Consider the following 1,057-nt stretch of genomic DNA (forward strand, 5'->3'; position numbering starts at 1 on the left):
TGGTGGCATAGTGCCTAAGGCACTTGACTGCTAACCAGAGGGCTGGCAGTTCAAACCCACCAGCCACTCCTCGGAAGGAAGGTTGGGCAATCTGCTTCCTTAGTGATATCGCCTCAGAAACCTAAGGAAGAGTCGCAGTCGTTATGAGTCAGATCTGACTTGATGGCAGTGAGTTTAGTTTTACATACACACACACACACATATATATATTACATATACTGATATTTCAATTCTAATTCAGGGGTTTTACATTGAAAGGTATATAACAACTTTCCTAGATGTGAATTCCCAATCTTATGATGTTTTAATTTAAATATGTATTTTACTAATACATTACTTGTCTTATATCTTTATATATACATACATACTTTTAGGGCTTATATCCAGAATCGCATGGCATCATTGACAATAATATGTATGATGTAAATCTCAACAAGAATTTTTCACTTTCATCAAAAGAGAAAGAGGATCCAGCCTGGTGGGGTGGACAGCCGGTAAGTAGTATTTTACACAAAGACCTCAAATAGCCTTCACTTCCCAATGTGACAGCAAACTTCTTTAGGGAGAAAAGGATCCGCCGTTTCTCTCCGTTTTGAATTTTATACCATCCACCTTATTTCAAGGGCTAGGTGTGGAAACATACCACTATTTATAATTTGAATTTTGACAAAGACAACAACAACATGATTTTTCATTGAAATGGCCTTATGCTGAAAGGTGGGTGCTGTATTGTAAATGTAATCATCTAGAAGTTACTCAATCAGATTATCTATTCATTTTCCTCATTCTGTTTTTAGTTCATTAAAAGGGAAAATGGGACTGTCAATCTTACCAATTTGAAAAAGTGATATTTTTTACTATCTTACTAATTTTCTGATTTTTGAGGTTGACCCTTGGATGATTATTTTTTAATTGCTACAGAGACAAATCTTAAAGAATTCAAATACATTTTATAAAGTTAAATAACCAGAAGGCTGGCGGTTCAAACCCACCAGCCACTCCTCAGAAGGAAGGTTGGGCAATCCTACTTCCGTAGTGATACTGCCTCGGAAACCCA

General features: G+C 36.4%; 1 protein-coding gene across 1 annotated transcript in view; it reads left to right on the forward strand.

Moving 5' to 3' along the window:
* Positions 1–1,057, forward strand: part of ENPP3 (ectonucleotide pyrophosphatase/phosphodiesterase 3) — a 134,767-nt gene that overhangs the window by 20,288 nt on the left and 113,422 nt on the right. Inside the window, exon 7 of the mRNA XM_007947391.1 lies at positions 375–494. Coding sequence (XP_007945582.1) covers positions 375–494 — 120 coding nt within the window. The remainder of the gene's footprint in view (positions 1–374; positions 495–1,057) is intronic.

Source organism: Orycteropus afer, unplaced genomic scaffold (genome assembly GCF_000298275.1).
Source record: "Orycteropus afer afer isolate SDZICR_OR568_19922 unplaced genomic scaffold, OryAfe1.0 scaffold00182, whole genome shotgun sequence".
Lineage (NCBI taxonomy): Eukaryota > Metazoa > Chordata > Mammalia > Tubulidentata > Orycteropodidae > Orycteropus > Orycteropus afer.